The sequence below is a fragment of the Dreissena polymorpha genome, chromosome 10 (genome assembly GCF_020536995.1).
Source record: "Dreissena polymorpha isolate Duluth1 chromosome 10, UMN_Dpol_1.0, whole genome shotgun sequence".
In the NCBI taxonomy this organism is placed as follows: domain Eukaryota; kingdom Metazoa; phylum Mollusca; class Bivalvia; order Myida; family Dreissenidae; genus Dreissena; species Dreissena polymorpha.
The window spans coordinates 83,609,257-83,632,481 of record NC_068364.1 but is presented as its reverse complement, the minus strand read 5'-3'; the positions used below and the strand labels follow the sequence as shown (position 1 = coordinate 83,632,481).

Genomic DNA, 23,225 nt, shown 5'->3' with positions numbered 1-23,225 from the left:
TCGTGTTCCTCATGATGTCTAATATAACTGAATATGGTTCATATTTAGGTGTCGATGGGTATAACGACGCTGTTGTCTATTCCGTGTTCCTCATAATGTCTTATATAATACTGTATGGTACATATACAGGTCTCGATGAGTATCACGACGCTGTTATCTTTGGTCTCGTTCCTCATCATGTCAGAAAACTGGTCTTAATGCATATACGTAAAGTGTCCTTCACACAGGCTAATCTGAGACGACAGTTTCCATGTTAATGGTATTTCGTTAAAGGATGTGTACATAGCGAATATCAAATGTAGGCATAAAGTGTCGTCCCTGATTAGCATTACGGACTGCACTGGCTGCAATGACACTCTACGCACACGCATTAAATCCAGTTTTCACAAATCGAGGTTTAATTGTGCATTACATTGAAATGCTCTCATATAGAGATGTTTCCTCAAAGATTCTATGCATAACTTATTTATATATTATGATCGTCATTACATTCACATCATGGGCATATAGATATTGGTCATAACCAATTTTGTTTGTATTGTTTTGTGGACAGTGTTGCAGCGACATCGATTCCAAACCTAATGTAACTTAAACATATACGGCGTTTGATTTAAATGCGATGTCTGTGTGTATATTACTATTATCGCAACAACAACTCGCTGTACTGCAGGCCTCTACTATGGTGTCACTATCACCATCGTGTCCTCGGCCACGGCCATGACGGTGCTCACGGTGAACATTTACCACAAAGGCATCTACGTGCCCGTCAAGCGGCTGTTCTTCGGCCTGGTCGCCTGGCTGTTCTGCATTAAACAAGACCTAACCTTCTTGCATTTATCGGGTCTAGATCACTTACTTCTTAAATAATGCGCCTCGTTATGTTAAAACGGGACAAAATGCCTGCTTGTAAAGTGTCGGCCCAGAATAGGCTTGCAGACGAACATGCAAATCAGGTACGACACATTCCATTTTTATGGTATTTTTTGTGAGAGGGAAGCATACTTTTAGTGAAAATCCAAATAATGCGAACAGTGGCGTCCTTGATAAGCCTGTTCGGAATGAATAGGCAAATCTATGATGATCACTTTACACACGCGCTTCATGCCCCGTTTTCTAAGAGAAAGGCTCAATTTAATATTAATTCTGGAAGCGCATTCAGGAACCTAGTGCTACGATTTGAAATTCTTACGTCGGTAACTCACGAAGCTTAACCAAACTAAAAAGGATAACAACTGAACGCATATTGCATACCGGCTAATACTAGGAATGGCTACGGATGATGCCAAACATTTTTAAATATGTTTACAATGCGCCGTTTTAGTTTCACAATTTTGTACCGAATGTTTATAGTTATAACGAAAACTTTATTCCAATAAACAGCTAAGACTTAAACTCAGTCATTTGATGCTCGTTATCAGCAGTATAAATGTCATCTAAAAGTGGTTACCTATGTTGTTGATAAGTTTATGTTCAAAGTCTCAGTAAATGTAGTAAAATGGAGATTTATGTCCATATTACCAATATAATGCATAATGCCGATCTAGGTACCTGTTGAAAGCTGCAGCCAAACTCTTGTGACGTCAATGTCATAATGAATATTGTAGGACAACGAGTCCTTTATGTGTCAAATACTGGCATCGGATTTATGAAATAGGCGTGAATGGACTTCAGCCAAACATTTGTCGCAGTCAAAAGTCTTTTCTCAACGACAAACGGAACATTAGGTTCATTCAGCGGACTGAATGACCAGTGCACTGCTTAGTGCATCCATGTCTGTGGTGGTATAAACATCGCTCAGTCTGAATAATTATCAATCTGGTTATGTTATCCATGCCGTTTTTTTTTCCGAGCCATTATTTGATAGTTTTGTTATTATCCGGTGCAAATTGTCACGTGACGACAGCGCCTTTGTTTGCTAACATCTTCGTTATACATATGAATGTTTCTAAACGAGAAAACAGTAGTAGTGAATATGTTTTTTTTTCACAGTTGGCAAAATAAACAATATTCGTATGCTCTTTCACAACTCTTTACCTTTGTTTTCCTTGGCGCTGATGTAATCTTTTTCTTATTATCTTATTATCTTTTTTACATATCAAATGTTAACGTAGATGATAAACTTAAGTGCCGAATAGTCCGTGTATAATATTTGTTTTTGGAGGTATCGCCCCAACTTGACCCGGAACACTCAGTTCGTTACGTATTTCACAATGTTTATGTTCTGGTTCGCTTCCGCTTCCATTTTCAGCCGTTATCTTTCATTTGTTTCCAAATGTTATCCGTTTTGGAGAAGCGCCGTGTATATTCGCCAAATTGCCTTCTTATCACAATGTTCCTGGCATGTAAGACACGTTTCTGCTATCAAACAGATGTTGGTTCCTGGCATGTAACACACGTTCCTGCTATCAAACAGATATTGGTTCCTGGCATGTAAGACACGTTCCTGCTATCAAACAGATGTTGGTTCCTGGCATGTAAGACACGTTCCTGCTATCAAACAGATATTGGTTCCTGGCATGTAACACACGTTCCTGCTATCAAACAGATATTGGTTCCTGGCATGTAAGACACGTTCCTGCTATCAAACAGATATTGGTTCCTGGCATGTAAGACACGTTTCTGCTATCAAACAGATATTGGTTCCTGGCATGTAAGACACGTTCCTGCTATCAAACAGATATTGGTTCCTGGCATGTAAGACACGTTCCTGCTATCAAACAGATGTTGGTTCCTGGCATGTAAGACACGTTCCTGCTATCAAACAGATATTGGTTCCTGGCATGTAAGACACGTTCCTGCTATCAAACAGATATTGGTTCCTGGCATGTAAGACACGTTCCTGCTATCAAACAGATATTGGTTCCTGGCATGTAAGACACGTTCCTGCTATCAAACAGATATTGGTTCCTGGCATGTAAAACACGTTCCTGCTATCAAACAGATATTGGTTCCTGGCATGTAAGACACGTTCCTGCTATCAAACAGATATTGGTTCCTGGCATGTAAGACACGTTCCTGCTATCAAACAGATATTGGTTCCTGGCATGTTAGACACGTTCCTGCTATCAAACAGATGTTGTGATTGTGTCTTTTAAAGCAGCGTAGTGTGTTTTAAGACCATGAGTTGGTTTGCTAAGTTTTTGTATCACGTTAAGTTGATTGTTGCATTCAATCTAAAGCCCACCTGTATATGAAAACGTTTATTTGAAACTGGTATTTCAATGCGTCGAAAGGTGAAAAATAACAGTGAAAGCACTCGATAGTGTTCATTATTTTAAATGGAAAATACCTCTTTATTTTGACGTCACGGCGTTATTTTTCTCGCAAAGTTATCAAGTTTTAAATTTTAAAATGTAATCGTAGAGCGAATAAGCATGAACAAATGTGTTTGCTGTTATAGATGTATGCATTTTATCCATTCGTAATCATTGAACACCAATTTATTCACGCGGCTTCTCCAATCATGAAATAGTTATTTTCCGAAAAAATCCTTTGTTTTAATGTCTCTTTGTTTGAAGGGTCGTGTTTATAGTTTGGCAAGATGATTTTTTTTTAGAACGTTATAGATCCAGAATAGAATGTCTGCATTATATTCTGAAAACAAAATCAAATGAAACAGTCGTCTCGTCGATTGAAGTGATGCATTTATTCGGAGAGTAGTAAGTGTCGGACAATAAAATCCCAAATGATGAACGCACTTGTCTTATTTAAAGGGGCCTTTTCACAGATTTTGGCATTTTTTAACTTATTCATTAAATGCTTTATATTGATAAATGTAAACATTGGATCGTAAAAGCTCCAGTAAAAAGTCAAGAATAAAATTAAAGAAAGGAAAAGAACATTGCCCGGAGCAGGTTTCGAACCAGTGACCCCTGGAGTCCTGCCAGAGTCCTGAAGTAAAAATGCTTTAGTCTACTGAGCTATTCCGCCGAGTACACATACATGACGTATTTTATACCTTATATAAGCAATCTTCGTAGTTTTACAAAATTTAACGACAAAAATAGAACTCTCCAAATTATTCAATCGTTTCGCGTTGCAACGCTTTATAATTTTTAGGTTTTAAAATCGTCAAAAGATGCATATAATGGCTATATTAGACCATGGTAAATGTTCAGTATTACTGTTTCCTCACAAATATCATAACTAAAACGAAAATGTGCGAATCTGAAACAACTTTTTTCAATTTTGTCAATTTACCAAAGCGTGAAAAGATCCCTTTAATAATGCATTGTAGATAGGCTCAAAACCAGACATTGAAATGTATGAAAATATTTTACCGCTAGCAAGATATTGGCAACAATAATATTTCTGTATTTGTTCTGTCTGCTTGGCAAGAAAAGCTGTCACTCGTGTTTTCTTTGCTGCAGCGTCTCAGTGCGGCCTGGTTGACTCACAGACAAGAGAGCTCGACTCAGTGCGGCCTGGTTGACTCACAGACAAGAGAGCTCGCTCAGTGCGGCCTGGTTGACTCACAGACCAGACAAGAGAGCTCGCTCAGTGCGGCCTGGTTGACTCACAGACAAGAGAGCTCGACTCAGTGCGGCCTGGTTGACTCACAGACAAGAGAGCTCGCTCAGTGCGGCCTGGTTGACTCACAGACAAGAGAGCTCGCTCAGTGCGGCCTGGTTGACTCACAGACAAGAGAGCTCGACTCAGTGCGGCCTGGTTGACTCACAGACAAGAGAGCTCGCTCAGTGCGGCCTGGTTGACTCACAGACAAGAGAGCTCGCTCAGTGGGCCTGGTTGACTCACAGACAAGAGAGCTCGACTCAGTGCGGCCTGGTTGACTCACAGACAAGAGAGCTCGCTCAGTGCGGCCTGGTTGACTCACTGACAAGAGAGCTTGCTCAGTGCGGCCTGGTTGACTCACAGACAAGAGAGCTCGGCCTGGTTGACTCACAGACAAGAGAGCTCGGCCTGGTTGACTCACAGACAAGAGAGCTCGGCCTGGTTGACTCACAGACAAGAGAGCTCGATTGTGTCGATTGATTGACAGAGAATTCGTTCTGCCGTAGCAATTCTAAACAGAAATTGTGTATTATCTGTATACGATACAACTTATTTTAAAGATGTCATTTTCTCATTTATAGAGTTTATGAAATATATTAATTTTTCCCAAAATACAAATTAAATATTGTACATGCATTTAATTAAAATTGTCAAGCAGTGTTTTCAAATATACGATATTTTAATACGCTCAAAATGAATGTGAATGTGATTATAGTGAGTGATGTATTACCGGTCTAAATGAAACAAAACTACGAGAAGTTGTATATTATGCAAAGTCATCTTTTGTAATGCGTGCTTGTATTTTATGTTAGTTATATACATAGGGCAACTCGCCCTTGAGTCGGGCGGGTTAGCGGCATAAGTCTATAATAAAAAGCTTTGTGATCAAAGCCGGGACTCAGCTTGTGCAGGCTTTAACTATCAATTCATATGAATCTATTTTACAAATAATTATTTGATTCCCAGCTTGAAAAAATAGTTGAATAACACTACCCACTGAATTCGCCCATGAGTCTGACACATTCGCCCTTAACACGGACACAGATTTGTATTTAGCATATATTTGGTTTTGTATTTCCTATATTTATAAAAATTCAAATTGCACAGTAACAGCCATGTGTTGATTTTATAAGTTTATTCTGTTGTCATCATGTTGACGAAAATAAGTCATAAAAAGAGAAAAAATTGCATGGTCACTTGTAGTGTCTATCCGACCTTTACAGCAGCGGAACTACTTGTAGCACTGGGGTGACAAAGAAAAGTACAGACATAAACATAATAAATAATTGTGTGATTCTTGCTGTTTGTGAGCTATTGGATTCTTTATAGACTGAGTCATGTTTATTGGAATAAATATGTGGTTAATTCTCGTCCGTTTGCCTCTGCCATTACATAAACTACTGTTCGCCATAAGGGCGTATTGCGTTCGCCTCAAGGGCAAATTGAGTCGTTATTCATTTTTTTCTGTAATACCTATACAATAGAGGAAACCAATGAAAATTACATTTCATTATTATAGAATAAGATCATGTATTCAATATAAAGTTATTTGTGAATGCTTTCAAACGTATCTGACCAAAATGCCGATGGTATAAAGATACTCGATAATTGAAATTTATGACTTTTTCGTCACCAGAAGTAATTAAAACTTAAACGAATCCAAATTCACCGTGAGATAATACTTGATAACTTCATTTCAAAATTTTATTTATTTTATGGTGGACGAACCAGTTATCGAACACCTAAGAAATTAAGTTAAATTTGCAAACACTTAAAATAACAAAAACAATTTGTTTTAACAAATAACTAACAGTTCAATCATTAAATAACTTATCTGTAAAGTTGTCAAGCAAATATCCGTCAAGAATTCATAACAATGATTCCTTGTTTATTGTCACCTAGCAGACAAAACAAAATGGCGGCCGATGTAAACATGACCTATTACCGAACAGTTCATAAATACTACTCCAGTGAATATAAACAAACATGAAACTGAACAATTTTTTTTGAAACATGAAAATTAACAAAATTAGAAAAGCATGTAGCTTTGAACACAAAAAACAAGTCTATTCCTCTGCAATATTGTGGCAAGGACAATAGAACGGGTCATTTCTCCTGACAACATTTGTGGCTGTGCAAAACTGCAAGTGCACCCAGTGGCTACAGTTATCAAAGTCACACTTGGCCCACTTTACAAACATCAATGATACGCAGTTAGCAAGTTCTTTTGGCTGAAAGAGGCTGCATACACAACAAGTTTCATCATCATCTTCATCTTCAGAGAATTCAACATCAGTGTTCAGATGGGAGGGTCCAGGCTCTGGGTAAGTGTGTTGTTTTGTTGATTGTTTTTTTTCAGTTGTTTGTTCCTTGTTTGTGAAACTGTTTCTTTTGTGGGCATAAGCTTTGAATGTTTGTTGGATTGTTCAGTTTGTTGCTTGTTTTTCTGTTCATTTGTTGTTTCAGCTCTTTCCCTTAGTTTCTGTTCAATTACCGGATCTGTTATTTCTTTGCCAGATGTAAATTCAAGAATGTTATTCTTTTTCTTTCCATTGTTGAATTCTTTCTTTTTGTTAATGATAACTTCTGCTTCATAGAAGAAAACATCAGGATTTCTTTCATGCATGTTTTTGTTGATTTCAGGAACAGATGGTTCAGCAACATATGGTAGCGAAGTGGTAAAATGCTCCTTGCTAACAGCTGACTCGTCAGCAGGAAAAACACCTGATTTCTTGAAGGCAGATCGAAGATTTTCCACAGACAATGCTGCTACGTATGCAGCAGATCCAAGAGGAGCAACATTGTACCTTGTTATTTTTGTAGAGGGATTTTCTCTGATAAATCTGTGACACATGGAGTTGTAGATTTTTTGAAGGGGTCCAAAACAACCCACATCAAGGGGTTGAAGGACATGGCTTGTGTGGGCCGGTAAGATGAATAGAATAATGTTATTCTTCTTTGCCCAATCCAGCACTGGAACATTTATGTGGCTTTTATGGCCATCAAGCAGAACAAGGATAGGCTGTGACTTGTCCACTCTTTGCACATATCTGAGGAAATGGGTGTCCATGTAGTGTAAAAACACAGCTGAATTTGACCAGCCACTGTCAGACATACACCCTGATGACCCTTGTGTAGACCCTTGTAACAGATCTGCATTCAGGCGTTTCCCTTTGAAAACAAAGAATGGTGGAAGCTGTGTGCCTAATGCGTTGCCACATCCAATTATTGTTGTAACGCAGGACCTTGACGAAGTAACTGCTGGTGCCTTCAATGTGCCACTTATTATGAATGGTGGGGTATGCTCTGTTTGGATACCTTTTTCGTCAATGTTATAGACACACTCAGGTTTGTTGTGGAGGTCATGTTTTTCAACAACGCTCATCAAATTGTTGAAATATTCATGAACATTGGCCTCTGATGTGGCTTCAGCTCTGTAGTTGGACAGTACCCTCGGACGAACAACTCGCAACTCAGGCCATCGCTGCTGGAAACCCTTAAACCATTTCACAGACAAAGGTTTATCATTTGGCCTTTTACCAAGGAACACTGCATAGTTTGTAGCACTTGCTACAACTTCACTGATAGTATAACCATACCCAAGGGCAGCCATTGTCTTGACATGGTCAACTAGTTTGACCTCTTCTTCCTGAGAGAAGAGTGGAGCTGGTCCGGGTTTGAGGCATTCAGGGTCAATAACCCCTTTCACACGGTCCCATAGTGTAGTATGAGGAACACCATACTGTTTTGCAACAGTTCTTACTGGCAAGCCACTGTCTTTTACTTTAAGGTATGCATTGTGAAGAGCTGTTGGTGAGTAAAGACCTCTGTGTTTAATTATCTTCTTAGGTTTAGACTGAAAAAAAAGAAAAACAAAATTAACTTTATGATGATCAATTGTCAAGAAAGAAAAGCTGGAATATTTTTTCGGAACTGTGCTGTAGCTCTAAGAGCGATAATAAAACAAAGTCACATGACTATCACATGACTGTCACGTGACCCGGACTTGACGAAAAAATCTACGTCTGCTGCAACCAAAATTGCAAATGGAAATACGCTTCTTGGTGTGTAAATGCACGTTTTGATAAATGCATTCAAAAAGTAATAGCAAAAAACACATAAAACCGTGTAAATAACAATAAATGCATTTTTTTTACCTGTTTTCGGCGCATTTGTTGCAAGCTTAGTGGACAAGTAGGTCACGGACTTCATAAATGACCATTTGTTTATGGATGTGACGTCATGCGCACTTTTGCGCATGCGCATATAGAATCAAAACAAACCGTCCGATATTAGGTTCTGTTCGATAATAGGTACTTACACGATAAATATGAAGGGTAAATTGTTCGTTATAACGTCACAAATCATGCTAAACAAAACTGATCTTTGAAAACTACAGAGATAAAATCTCCGACTCAAGGGCAAAATCGACTCAAGGGCGAGTTACCCTATACGTACTCACGACAGTATGCAGTTTGTAAGGTCTATTGTAACTTATTTAGTCGATTAAAGTCCAGTTAAGCGGGGAACGTATTCGCTTTTACGAACATTAACTTAAAAGTGATGTATATATAAACACTGCCAGATATAATGCGATATTAACCATGCAATTTTACTATTGAACATACATAAATATTTCAAAGAAATTATAATTCAGAAAAAGAAACTAAATGCATATATAGAGAATAATAGGTTAGTGTTGATTATAGATCAGGTTTATCATGCGAGGCTTAGAAAACAAAAAGCACGAGCCTTGGCGAGTGCTTTTTCGTTTTCGTGCCGAGCATGATAAACCTGATCTATAATCAACACTGACCTATTATTCTATTTATCCCACTTTTTATTCAGTAAACTTTTTTTATTTAAACAAAATAAGTTTGCACAAGTGTTTGTCGTACTTTGATAATGACTGTAGTGTAACCAAGGTCAGTGTATTACTCCGCGTTCCAAAAATAACCGCTGATCAAATAATCATTTTTTTAAATCAGAATATCGTTCTGTAACAAAGTGTCGAGCGTTATTAATTACAATTTTAATCATATTGAATCGCAAATCTTTAAGTTTTATGATATCAATATGACATTAAGTTGTTATATACAAGGAACTACATTTGTTTACAACGAAGCCTAACACCACACACAATTCACTTTCGATATCAAACGATCGAGTCAATCATGAGGTGCACATTATTTGCTTCTTTGTTATAATATGTGGTTATTTCGTGACGAAATAACAAAGATTACTTGGATTTAAGCTAATTATATACATTAACATTTTGAATGTTGAAAGTGGCACCAAAGAATTGTGAGGCAAAGTTGTTCGAACGCTGGTGAACCGTGAAGTGACTGGGTGGGGCGAACATCAAGATCAACTTGTTCGACGGTAGACAGTGGTTGTCTAGGCTGCATTTCGGCCATAGTTTCGGTGCGTGAAGGTGTACAAGAGGAACTGTTGGATTGTTACATTTACTGGACTGAGCAAGAATGAACACGTTTGCAGCTGTTCAACAGATATGTTGGAATAATTGGTTAAGGACTGGACATTTTTGTGCCCTGTTATTGCCATGGTTTCAGTGGGTGGATATTTGTATTTCGAAATTTTTGGACCAGGAATTTGCGAACTGAGTGGTTCGTTATTCTCTTGTGCTTGAGAAAGCCGGAGTCTTGTTGACACCCAATTGTTGACGCAAGAATCACCGGGATGCAGTGTCATTTGTGCGTATTGCCAGGTAGAAAAGATGCTTTGAAGAAAAATCAGATGGATGCATATCCGAGTACAGCTTGTAAATTTACACAGGATTTCTTGGTCCAGACGATTGTTTGGGGAGGAACTCGCACTGACTTCTTCAAAGGGGAGCAACAACAACAGAACCTATTTGCATAGTGTTAAATTTACCTAATACTTGAGGTTTTAATAAAAATAAATGACAAAAAAAACACGTTTTTTTTGCTACTTTCCTTTGTTTTAAGGGCATTAAGATTGACAAACATTTGAGATTGTTTTTATTATTGATGCACTTGGCAAACACAGGTGACGAGGTGCGTGGGAAAAAGTAGTCCCGGTTCGGCAGTTGATGACGTCATTTCGTGCCATTGATTATAGCCTTGCCGTTGATTATAGATGAAATTTAATAAACGGGGCTTTAATCAACCGATTTCGCTGTAAAAGTGGGATAAATATCATTTCGAACTATGACCACTTTTGTAGAAAATTACGTGTGCATGCAGATTAAACACTTAATTATATATTATTCGATGGAGGCGGACTAGATTTTGTTGTATTCGAAATATTGGGACGTTTGATTAATCTAAGAGGATATTTAACTAAAGTCTGTGCATTTTTTCATGTTTCATGTTTGTATCATACACACGCAGTCTAGTTATGCGTTCCAGTACCATTATATCTTTATTTTCCGGCTTAATATCTACTTGCAGATATGCATGCCCTGTTTTTTCAATTTGATACTAGTATATAGTTTAAAATTTTATGGATGAAGTAAATTTACATATGCGCCTCGCTATGGGAAAACGGTGCTAAATGCATGCGTGTGAAGTATGGCCCCACATTAGCTTGTGCAGCTCGCATGTTGCATCTACCTCTGCTTTAATATGAAGGAAACGCATAATCATCCACAGCATTCAGTATTTGCATGTTTTTTCAAGCTGCGTGCTCTTATAAAAAGTATATTTTCATATTTTTTTCCAGTTTTTATCTGAAAAAAGACCCCAATTGCATATCGTTTTTGTATTCATTTTTTTTCTTAGGCAACCATGTGTAATTCTATGAATCAAAGTTGTATGTGTTTGATTTAAACGCGTATACACAATCATTTAGTGTCTCGTTTTTACAATTACTTTGAATACGTGCCTCCGAATTTACTGAACTTTTTGTATTTGGTGTCATTTGTACAAAATTAATGTTTTTCTCTCGTTAATGGAGTGATATATATATATATATATATATATATATATATATATATATATATATATATATATATATATATATATATATATATATATATATATATATATGTGTCAATTATAAAGCATTTTCGATCTTCCGCTGAAATGTAATACTATCTTTTGTATTTGCAAAGTCGAGGGTGTCAGATATTGACGGACAAACTGGTAAAAAAAACGTGTTTTCGCTTTGAAATCTGCTAATTATTTCAGAAGCTGTCTAGACGATAGACTATGTGAAATCATCCTTAGATGTAATCTATAAAATAGCAATCTATGCCTTGTTTAAGTTCCCTGAAATAGCAGGGAAAGAAAGCTTGCATGTCTAAGGTTAATTGTTCCGCTGTATTTGACTGTCAATAGCAGTCGAAATTGAGTGTTCGTTTTATAAATAGTTCAAGAAGAATGAATAGAAAGAATACCATTGCATTTATATTCGCAAGTTTGGACAGGAAACACATAATCTTGCCTTGGAACAAAGCAGCACCAAACAAATAGTAATAGGAATTGCCGTTGTACCATACATGAACGGAATGGTGCGTCTGGTGATGTCTTCTTTCAAATGAATCTTGCTCTTGGAAAACGGGGCCTAATGCATATGCGAAACAAGTCGTCCATGAGGAGCAGAGCTCCAGATAAGGTTTTGTGAAATTCTTAAATTACTACCAGATTTTCAAAAAGAATTCTTAAATCTGAAATTTTATTCTTAACGTTACTACTAAGTTTTGGAAAATAATTCTTATTTTTTCTAAATGACCTAAAAATAAATAATAATGGTTATTTTCATGCAAAAAAATAAATAAAATAAACATACTAGCAACTTTATTTATACGAGTTCAACAGTTTCTTTTCAGTATTATACAATTTTAGTTTTCAAATACCTTCATATGCCCAAACTGTGCTTAGATTGCATGCCTTAGATGAATTTTTACATATGTCACAATTAAAACGGGTCTCCCCTTCAATCTTTTCAACGATTAGCCACGGGACTTGTCCCTTCCACTCGTTCAATGTTTTTTTTGTGTTTAAGTTTGGACCCGTCGTGTCGCGTTTTTGTTTAGCTTTTCCGACTTTGTCGGCAACTGAACATACACCATCGTATAAGATATTTTCTATAATGTCTTTCTAAACATTTAACTTCGGCTCACTTTGCGTACAATATGTTAAAAGCGTGTTTTTGGACACTTTGCAGTTTTTAAAGACGCTCTCTGGGCGCCGCCATTGTTTTTGACAGATAGACTGTATACGCCGCTTTTATTGGAAAAAATGCGCTTTGTTAAACAAACCCGATAACCATTCTATATAAGCACCGCAAAGATCTTTAATACGCGAAAAGAACTCAATAAAAATCGATACGAACCGATGTAAAAATAATATTCGTAACTTGATTTTGTAATTCTTAATGGTACGACAAGATTTTGAAATAAATACGTAACAGACTTGAAAATAATTCGTAATTACGAAAATACGACCCTTTTATTTTATGCTTTCCGGTGGTTTATAGAGAAATATCAGTGAATTAAAACTGATAATTTCACTGTTTCAAACAATGAAAATTATCAGTGAAAATTATCGATTATGTTAAATGACGTCATTTTTTTGACGAAATGACGTCATGTTCCCAACGAAATTCTTTAGTTAAACTCTTTAACAATGTATATAAACTGTGAAATAAAGCATAAAATAAAAAGAAAATTTGTTGGATTCGATGGATTATCGATTTTAATTCACTCGTGATCATAGAAAATATATATTTTCACTCGTGGCTGCGCCACTCGTGAAAATATTATTTTCTATGATCACTCGTGAATTAAAATCGATAATCCACCGAATCCAACAAATATCCTCTATATCTGGAGCTCTGAGGAGGCATTGAATTTATTCAATATCCAAAGCCGATACGTTGTCTTGAAGAATGCGACTGAAAACTTTGATTTGTAGAATAAACGAAGTTCCCGTTTAAGAACGTGAATACATTTTAGAAAAGGACATAACTTATTGTTTGTGTAGAACTTTTTATAATAAAGAATGATGAATGACAAATTAGTTATAATACATATGACTTATATCACGTTTTTTTTATAAATGATAGGGCATTTCGGTAAATTAGTGAAAATTAACGAAATCCCTCTTATAAATCGCTATTTTGTGTCAGAAACAAATGAAAACAATGTTAAGTTAATATTTTTATAAAACGTATAGATAAGTGCCATAGTAGAAGTGTTGTTTGTTACGCATGTCACCAATAGACGTGGGAACTTTATGGACGTCGGTAACCGTGGGGGCGTCTAATACTAGCATTGCCATTGAATCGCCTTACCGAATCCCACGATCATATAGAACGTTCATTTATTTCAGAAAATGACCAAACTGATTTATTGGTTTGCACGTTCAATTATAATGATTGATAAAGGCCAATTAGTAATATTTAGTAGTATTAATATCACTTTTATAAAATATAACATTGGGGATTTCTCGACCCGCTCGGCGTCGGATAGCGTTTCTAACTTAAACGAAATCCAAATTATAAAACGCTATTTCGTGTCAAATACACGTGGACACAATGTTTTGTAAATATTTTCTAAACTGAAGTCGGTGAATACTATTGCAAACGTGTTATTTATTTCTTATACCACCAGTACAACTACATGTAGTTACATGAGGGATTTCGGAATGCACGCAATAGTCTGTTACTTTAAGAAAATATCCGTTATATAAAACTAGTGCTATGTTATGTATAAAAACTTCTTTTTTTTCCCATTTACATCATTCATAAATGACACATAACACTTTTACCAGTAGGGGATGGATGCGTATACGGTAGCTTAAATGAGGTTAGTTGGAACTTACGTTCAAGCCGGCGTCGATTTTGTGTTTTGCATCAAGGAGTAGCGGATATTTAGCGTAGCGCCAATACTGTGTATTATAAGTGAAAATGATATTTGTACATCTAATTTCTCGAACATCACCAAAGCAGACCACAGATTTGTGGACGGTTTTCTTTCAATAACTATTTTATCCCAACTATTGAACATCTACGACCTTAAAACCAGAAAAGCACAAACACCGTAGAGCCGAAAGGGCGTATTCATTTAAAGTAAATATAAATGCAAAGTGGGTTACCGGGTGAAAATATCCGCTACTTCTTCACGAAAAAACACTAAAACGACGCCATCTTGAAAGTAAGTTCCAACTTACCTCACTTGAACCCGGTAAGCTCCCGTATACGTATGCCTCCAAACAGTGTAATAGGGGATGAACACAGGCCGTTAAAAACATGAGGAATATCGCGTAATCTATAGGCATAGACGCCAAATTGGTGTTTACTTAGCTTGTCAAGGCTTTCTCACCGCTAGGCCACGTGATTAAGTGGGTGGAGCCATCGTCTTCCATGCTATATGTCAATGAAAAGTCACTTAGTAGCAATCGTAAATGAATTCATGATCAAAGACAACACACGACAAGCGTTCAAAGAAGCGATCAAAACAGTGCTACCTTTAAAATGATGCTTCGATTAATGTTTACCCGGATATGTATCTGATTTATCGGAATTGAAAATGATAGTGATAAAAGATATGATAAAAGATAATTAAATTCAAATAAAGATTTGAGATTAAAATTTAAACTTTATCCCAGCTTTTGCTGGTAGTACTGTAATTTAGGTTGTAATGCTGGGAAACACCTGACATAATGCAGTCGTAGGCACGGAAGGACCTCTAAAATACATACATACATCGGCCGATTCAATTATTGGATTATAAAATACTATGATGAAAGCTCTGAACGTTTTATTGCGGTAATTTTCGACTTCCACAATGCTCGATATATGTGTTTCTAAATGCAGACTGACTGACAACAAAAACGTTCATCAAACCTGGTTTAAAGATTTAATGCTGCTGCACACAGTTGGCCCATTTCATAATGTAGGATTTTATTAAAACGCTTCCTCAAAATGTCACTGTTCGGAAGTTGAAAATTTCACTTAATGCATGCAAATGGACGAAATGAGAGTGCTTATTCTAATGGTGCAAGACACTCCGAAAGACGACATGGGCTTGATAAACTGTTGTGAAAAGAGACATACAAATCAAGAATATATGACTCTAGCTCTTATAAAATTGGGCTTAATGCATGCGCGTTAAAATATCGTCCCAGAGTAACCTGTGAAACCCGCACATGCTGATATGGGGCGACACTTTCCTTTCATATGGAACTTTTCATGTAAGGAGTTCTCTTCAAAGCGAAAATCCAGTTTAAACAGGAAGTGTCGTCCCTGAGGACTGCACAGGCTTATCTATTACGACAGCACAAGACGACGCCAAACTTAGTTAATTTAGAGATAAATAAAATATCACATTACCACAATGTAATTTAAATTAAGCAAATGTGGAATTGTAGATAAGACGGAATAATAATCATTAAAAAAAACTAACATTATGTCGTTCGTTGTTTAATTGCTTTTAGAATTTACTCCCAAAGACATGTTTGTACTAACATTTGCAGATTGTTTCCGCAATTGACTTTTATTCCAAACAATACATCACGAAAAGAAATAGTATATACAACAATGCTTTATAACTTTAAGATTACTGCGCTGTTTGCTGAAAGGAATTTCTGTAAGAAATGTTCTAAATAAATAAATTAATATACTTAACATCCCTAATTTTGGAAATAAATTGATCAAATTAAGAAGGGTGGGAAAGTCCACTAGGCATAAATGGGTTAAATATGTTACGCCAGCGGTGCGTCTTGCTAAAAGTCCGATGGAGCTGTAGAGTCAGTATTGGAGATTCGGCAGAAGGGATTACAGCGCGAGTGTTGGCGATTTGTTTCACGCTATTGGTTTCTGTGGCAAACAAGATCAAAGAATATTGAAAAACACATCAGAAATTGGTAAACGGTTCGAAATCCGCCCCAAAGTGGATGTTTTCTGCCTCGTCGAGAGTCGGTCTGGTTACACAGTTGTTTTTCAGGCTTGGTTCAATTCCTGACTTTAATTCGACCCTCTCCTTGGAAGCCGGGCCTTACATGTGCTTTAATTTCCAAGACACATTTTATGATGATGGTGATGATGATGATGACGATGACAACGATGACGACGACGTAGACGATTATGATGATGGTGATGAAGATGACGATGATGATGATGATGATGAGGATGATGAGGATGATGAGGATGATGATGATGATGATGGTGGTGGTGGTGGTGATGATGATGATGATGGTGATGATGATGATGATGATGATGATGATGATGATGATGATGATGATGATGATGATGATGATGATGATGATGATGATGATGATGATGATGATGATGATGATGATGATGATGATGATGATGATGATGATAATGATGATGATGAATTCGTCTTATTATTATTTGTATTCGTCATGTTGCCCTCATTATACTATACTCACATTAACTCGAACTTCGATTTCGTACGCAACGTTATGATTAATTTGAAATCTCTGATCCCATTTCTGAAGACAATAATGAGACATGATTACGTCAGACAAAATTGTCATCCGTTTCATGTCTGTCATATTAATGTCTGCTTTCCTTGCTGTTATGTTTCTAGAACATTTCTAAATCGTTCTAACACATACATGATTTTACTTGATTAGTTCAATTTTAAGAGTACACGGTTTTTATACTTGTATTTGGAGATGACATTATTTGCTTCATTTAATATAGAGATGGCTTATTGATGCCTTAATGGCTACGTTTTAAGCGAGCCATTATTTCCTAAATTGCCGACGGTCAAATAACGGAAATGCAACAGTTTATATCCCATTTAGCCATTACCAATATAATTGAATAAATGTTCAACGAATTATCTTTACGTTGTATGCACGAATTAATGTATCTTGTCTAAAACGCACTGTTTCGTATATGGGTAGATCACATTCGATAATAAGGAATGTTATTACAAAACAAGAACAAAATATTGTTCAGAACACACATGAGCCGCGTTCTGAGAAAACTGGGCTTAATGCATGTGCGTAAAGTGTCGTCCCAGATTAGCCTGTGCAGTCCGCACAGGCTAATCAGGGACGACACTTTCCGCTTTTATGGTATTTTTAGTTTGAAGGAAGTCCCTCCTTACCGAAAATCAAGTTAAGGCGGAAAGTATCGTCCCAGATTAGCCTGTGTGGACTGCACAGGCTAATCTGGGACGACAATTTATTCACATGCATTATGCCCAGTTTTCTCAGAACATGACTCATTTTAAACTGTCCAAAATAACCGAAGGCCGCGCATCGAAGTCTCGGAGTTAAACTGGGAGTCAAACGGAAATGCGAAATTCGTCACATTAAACGATTTCCCAGTACTTCTTTCCAATATTTACTCTACAAATACAGAAAATTATTGTTTAAAAAAACAGCAAAATAAAACTAAAGCACTTCTGTTAATGGACAATCATCATTCGAAAACGGTGTAATAATAAAGCGTTTGTAATGCGTTTTCTCTGTATAATTTAACCCATGTATGCCTAGTGGACTCTCCCATCCTTCTTAATTGGATCAATTTATTTCCAAAATAAGGGATGTCTAGTATATTTATTCCCATATTTAGAATATTTCTTGCAAAAATATCTTTAAGCAAACAGCGCAGACCCGGATGAGACGCCGCATCATGCGGCGTCTCATATGGGTCTTCGCTGTTTGCCAAGACCTTCTTTCTTGACGCTAGGCATAAATGGATTAAAAAATATAATGTAATACAAACCTAGCTTGTAGTATGCGCTAAATAATATTATAACATGCGTGGCGCAGTGGTACTACTCTTGCTTTTGCCTATCCAGACAAATCCTGGGAAGGCAGTACTTGTTTTTAAACTTGTTCATCTTGTAATTGTAATAGGTTTAGACTATTGAAAACATAATAGAATTGTTAGTAAAACATGTATAATGTTATTTGTCAAAACATACAATTATTTGGTAACGAGACACTCTAAACCTCAAACCAAAAACTGCACTTAAAGGCGCCGTCCAACAGATTGGTAAATTGACAAAATTAAAAAAAAAGTTGTTTCAGATTCGCAAATTTTCGTTTTTGTTATGATATTTATGAGGAAAAAGTAATACTGACCATTTACCATGCTCTTAAATATCCATTATATGCCTCTTTTAACGATTTGAAAGCCTAAAAATTATTAAGCGTCGTTCGACGCGAAACGATTGAATAATTTGGAAAGTTATGCGATTGTACATATATTTTGGGAAACTGCGAGGATTGCTATAAAGGTAAAAATTACATCCGTTCTAAGCATGAGCATGGATGGTCGAGTGGTCTAGGCGGGAGACGTTTTGATCCAGGACTCTAGGGGTCAGTGGTTCGAGCCATGTTGAGGGTTACTTGTTTCCTTTTTTTAAATTGTATTCTTGTTTTTTTATGGAAATTTTTAGGTAAAATGTTTTAATTTATCAATATAAAGCATTTAATGACATGCTTCAATACATGCCAAAATCTGTTGGACGGCCCCTTTAAAATGCCTCTAAGACACAAGGAACAACAAACTAATAATTCTGTATTCTTTTAAATCAACTCGCACAGAAACGGAACGATTCAAAAGATAGAAGTTATAAACGACCTTCTCTGCTATCCTCAGCACGCCATTCAATATGATACGAGAAAACACATCAATAGTACTATCAGCACGTCATTCAATATGATACGAGAAAACACATCAATAGAACTATCAGCCAATCAACAGACGATCATGCTATCTAAGTAATATTTTTTGTTGAATGCCAACTGAAAAAAGGTAAATAAATACGTATATTCGTTGTTTGCAATACATCAACACAGCTTTCAATACATAGACATGTCTTTTGTCTGATATTCGTTTTTATTGAAGTGTTTTATGGTAGTATCATTTGAAATAATTGATTATTAAATTAAATCTATATAGAGCACCTTATGCGAAGTTCGAAATCACGATCCGGTGAATAGTTCAAACATAAATGTCCGCACAGGTTAATCAGAGACGACACTTTCCGCCTAAACTTGATTTTCGGTAAGGAGGGACTGCCTTAAAACTAAAAATACCATAAAAGAGGAAAGCGTCGTCCCTGATTAGCCTGTGGTGACTGCACAGGCTAATCTGGTACGACACTTTACGCAAATGAATTAAGCCAAGTTTTCTCAGAACGCGACTCAGCTTTTGCACGACGGTTACATAATATTCACTTATTATGTAAGAGCATGGAACGACAACTCTGCATGGAGATTGTGTATAACACACTTATTCCGTAAATCGATCGTTTTATCTGTTTGGAAACAAGATCGTGTATTCTTGCTTTGTTTGACGTGTTCAAATTACATACGTCAGCAGAAATGTAGTTGACGTCGTATACCCACGTTGTAAGCAGTATAGGTCCCTTCATAGAAAGCGACGTAATAGAAACTCAATATTTTGTTAACTAAATGAGTACCTGAGATGTGATCATGAATCTTCACAGATTCATGATGCGGCGTCTCATCTGGGTCTGAGCTGTTTGCTTAAAGTAATTTATGCAAGAAAAATTTTAAATATATAAATAAATATACTAGAAATCCCTTATTTTGGAAATAAGTTTTGCAGGATGGGAGAGTCCACTAGGCATAAATGGGTTAATTCGCCGAACCTAAGCGTGAAATGGGCAAACGTTGTCTTGCAATATTGTCAAAGCCTAATTAACATAAGTGAAAAATACCTAGAAAATGAACCCTCGCTCTGAGAAAATGGGGCTTAATTTACGTTCGTAAAGCGTCGTCCCAGGTCAGCCTGTGCAGTCTGCCTAGTCGTCCCAGGTCAGCTTGTGCAGTCTGACTAGTCGTCCCAGGTCAGCCTGTGAAGTCTGACTAATCGTCCCAGGTCAGCCTGTGAAGTCTCACTAGTCGTCCCAGGTCAGCCTGTGAAGTCTGACTAGTCGTCCCAGGTCAGCCTGTGAAGTCTCACTAGTCTTCCCAGGTCAGCTTGTGAAGTCTGACTAATCGTCCCAGGTCAGCCTGTGCAGTCTGACTAATCGTCCCAGGTCAGCCTGTGCAGTCTCACTAGTCGTCCCAGGTCAGCCTGTGCAGTCTGACTAATCGTCCCAGGTCAGCTTGTGAAGTCTGACTAATCGTCCCAGGTCAGCCTGTGCAGTCTCACTAGTCGTCCCAGGTCAGCCTGTGCAGTCTGACTAATCGTCCCAGGTCAGCTTGTGCAGTCTGACTAATCGTCCCAGGTCAGCCTGTGCAGTCTCACTAGTCGTCCCAGGTCAGCCTGTGCAGTCTGACTAATCGTCCCAGGTCAGCTTGTGAAGTCTGACTAATCGTCCCAGGTCAGCCTGTGCAGTCTCACTAGTCGTCCCAGGTCAGCCTGTGAAGTCTGACTAATCGTCCCAGGTCAGCCTGTGCAGTCTGACTAGTCGTCCCAGGTCAGCCTGTGAAGTCTGACTAATCGTCCCAGGTCAGCCTGTGCAGTCTGACTAGTCGTCCCAGGTCAGCTTGTGCAGTCTGACTAGTCGTCCCAGGTCAGCCTGTGAAGTCTGACTAATCGTCCCAGGTCAGCCTGTGCAGTCTGACTAATCGTCCCAGGTCAGCCTGTGCAGTCTCACTAGTCGTCCCAGGTCAGCCTGTGAAGTCTGACTAATCGTCCCAGGTCAGCCTGTGAAGTCTGACTAATCGTCCCAGGTCAGCTTGTGAAGTCTGACTAATCGTCCCAGGTCAGCCTGTGCAGTCTCACTAGTCGTCCCAGGTCAGCCTGTGAAGTCTGACTAATCGTCCCAGGTCAGCCTGTGAAGTCTGACTAATCGTCCCAGGTCAGCCTGTGAAGTCTGACTAATCGTCCCAGGTCAGCCTGTGAAGTCTGACTAATCGTCCCAGGTCAGCTTGTGAAGTCTGACTAATCGTCCCAGGTCAGCCTGTGCAGTCTGACTAATCGTCCCAGGTCAGCCTGTGAAGTCTGACTAATCGTCCCAGGTCAGCTTGTGAAGTCTGACTAATCGTCCCAGGTCAGCCTGTGAAGTCTCACTAGTCGTCCCAGGTCAGCCTGTGAAGTCTGACTAATCGTCCCAGGTCAGCCTGTGCAGTCTGACTAGTCGTCTCAGGTCGGCTTGTGCAGTCTGACTAGTCGTCCCAGTTCAGCTTGTGCAGTCTGACTAGTCGTCCCAAGTCAGCCTGTGAAGTCTGAATAGTCGTCCTAGGTCAGCTTGTGCAGATTGAGTAGTCGTCCCAGGTCGGCCTGTGAAGTCTGACTAGTCGTCCCAGGTCAGCCTGTGAAGTCTGACTAGTCGTCCCAGGTCGGCTTGTGCAGTCTGACAAGTCGTCCCAGGTCAGCCTGTGCAGTCTGACCTGTCGTCCCAGGTTAGCTTGTGCAGTCTGACAAGTCGTCCCAGGTCGGCCTGTGCAGTCTGACTAGTCATCCCAGGTCAGCTTGTGCAGTCTGACTAGTCGTCCCAGGTCAGCTTGTGCAGATTGAGTAGTCGTCCCAGGTCAGCCTGTGAAGTCTGACTAGTCGTCCCAGGTCAGCCTGTGAAGTCTGACTAGTCGTCCCAGGTCGGCTTGTGCAGTCTGACAAGTCGTCCCAGGTCAGCCTGTGAAGATTGAGTAGTCGTCCCAGGTCAGCCTGTGAAGTCTGACTAGTCGTCCCAGGTCAGCCTGTGCAGTCTGACTAGTCGTCCCAGGTCAGCTTATGCAGATTGAGTAGTCGTCCCAGGTCAGCCTGTGCAGTCTGACTATACGTCCCAGGTCGGCTTGTGCAGTCTGACTAGTCGTCCCAGGTCGGCCTGTGCAGTCTGACTAGTCGTCCCAGGTCAGCTTGTGCAGTCTGACTAGTCGTCCCAGGTCGGCCTTTGCAGTCTGACAAGTCGTCCCAGGTCGGCTTGTGCAGTCTGACTAGTCGTCCCAGGTCGGCTGTTGCAGTCTGACTAGTCGTCCCAGGTCGGCTTGTGCAGTCTGACTAGTCGTCCCAGGTCAGCTTGTGCAGTCTGACTAGTCGTCCCAGGTCGGCTTGTGTAGTCTGACTAGTCGTCCCAGGTCGGCTTGTGAAGTCTGACTAGTCGTCCCAGGTCAGCCTGTGCAGTCTGACTAGTCGTCCCAGGTCGGCCTGTGCAGTCTGACTAGTCGTCCCAGGTCAGCTTGTGCAGTCTGACTAGTCGTCCCAGGTCAGACTGTGTAGTCTGCCTAGTCGTCCAAGGTCAGCTTGTGCAGTCTGCCTAGTCGTCCAAGGTCAATCTGTGCAGTCTGCCTAAGCTTGTCAGGGACGACACTTTTTTGTCTGAGATACAATCCACTGAAGGCGTCAAGTGTCGTCCATGAGTATCTTGTACTGACTGAATAGGCTAATCAGGGACGACACTTCACGCACATGCATTAAGCCCGGTTTTTCCACGGCGTGACTCATATATGTGTTGCTTAGTCTTTTTCTATGAGTGAAATACAAAATCGATATTTCGCCGACCGAAAGCAACACACTGTTTATAGCATGCTATTATGCAGTTAGTTTAAAGAACATTTCGCGATAGTAATTCCAATATCTGTCGTTAATAAATGACGTATTAAATGATGCAAACCGTGTTTTCATACGTCTGGTGGGGAAAGTGTCAACTTGTATTCTAAAGGAGGATAGTGTTGATATTGGGCGCGGCGTTTTTGGTTAACACATGTTATACGAAACATGTACGCAATGTTGTTTATAATAAATATTGCGTTTGTCTTGTTTTTTTAATGCAGTTATATAAAATGTGTTCTTAGTCCATTTATTCCTAGCGCCTACTAAAAAGG

The 23,225-nt window shown here is 38.7% G+C and overlaps 1 protein-coding gene across 1 annotated transcript in view; it reads right to left on the bottom strand.

Moving 5' to 3' along the window:
* Nucleotides 1–6,811: 6,811 nt before the first annotated feature.
* The window catches only part of LOC127849287 (uncharacterized), a 38,065-nt gene continuing 21,651 nt past the window's right edge, over nucleotides 6,812–23,225 (bottom strand). Inside the window, exon 2 of the mRNA XM_052382007.1 lies at nucleotides 6,812–8,368. Coding sequence (XP_052237967.1) covers nucleotides 6,812–8,368 — 1,557 coding nt within the window. The remainder of the gene's footprint in view (nucleotides 8,369–23,225) is intronic.